Below are 372 nucleotides of genomic sequence, written 5' to 3'. Positions count from 1 at the left end.
CATCCGTCCAGAGGCAGAACTGGGGAAGCAGAGCACAAGCCCTGGGCAGTGGGAGAGCCACCCTTTCCCCGCTGTGGCTCCCACCCCAGGGACGGACGGACACACACTAGCCCCATGCTAGCCACAGCGTGCCTGCCCAGCGGGCCCTCGGTGCTCACCTCGTAGCGGGTGGGGGCAATGAAGTTGAGGCAGTATTCCTCCACATCGTACAGGATGGAGAAGGCCAGCTCCAGGACGTCCTGTGGGGACAGCGCAGCGGGGAGACAGCTTCTCAGCCAGGCTCTTTCCAGCCCAGGGGGGTTCCGAGCAGGAGCTGCCCCCAGCCTCCTCCTCTGCGCCCCAGAAGACCCAAGAGCTCTCCAGTCTCGAGCC

General features: G+C 65.6%; 1 protein-coding gene across 1 annotated transcript in view; it reads right to left on the bottom strand.

Annotated features, from left to right (window-relative positions):
* Window position 1: 1 nt before the first annotated feature.
* Window positions 2-372, bottom strand: part of LOC104466425 (engulfment and cell motility protein 3-like) — a gene marked incomplete at both ends in the record, with an annotated part of 3,264 nt that continues 2,893 nt past the window's right edge. The window contains 2 exon segments of the mRNA XM_010079824.1: window positions 2-19; window positions 159-239. Of these exon segments, the coding sequence (XP_010078126.1) occupies window positions 2-19; window positions 159-239 (99 nt within the window).

The sequence above is a fragment of the Pterocles gutturalis genome, unplaced genomic scaffold, assembly GCF_000699245.1.
Source record: "Pterocles gutturalis isolate BGI_N339 unplaced genomic scaffold, ASM69924v1 scaffold28154, whole genome shotgun sequence".
Classification (NCBI taxonomy): domain Eukaryota; kingdom Metazoa; phylum Chordata; class Aves; order Pterocliformes; family Pteroclidae; genus Pterocles; species Pterocles gutturalis.
The sequence above is the reverse complement of the archived record's forward strand: the minus strand, read 5'-3'. Positions and strand labels throughout refer to the sequence as shown.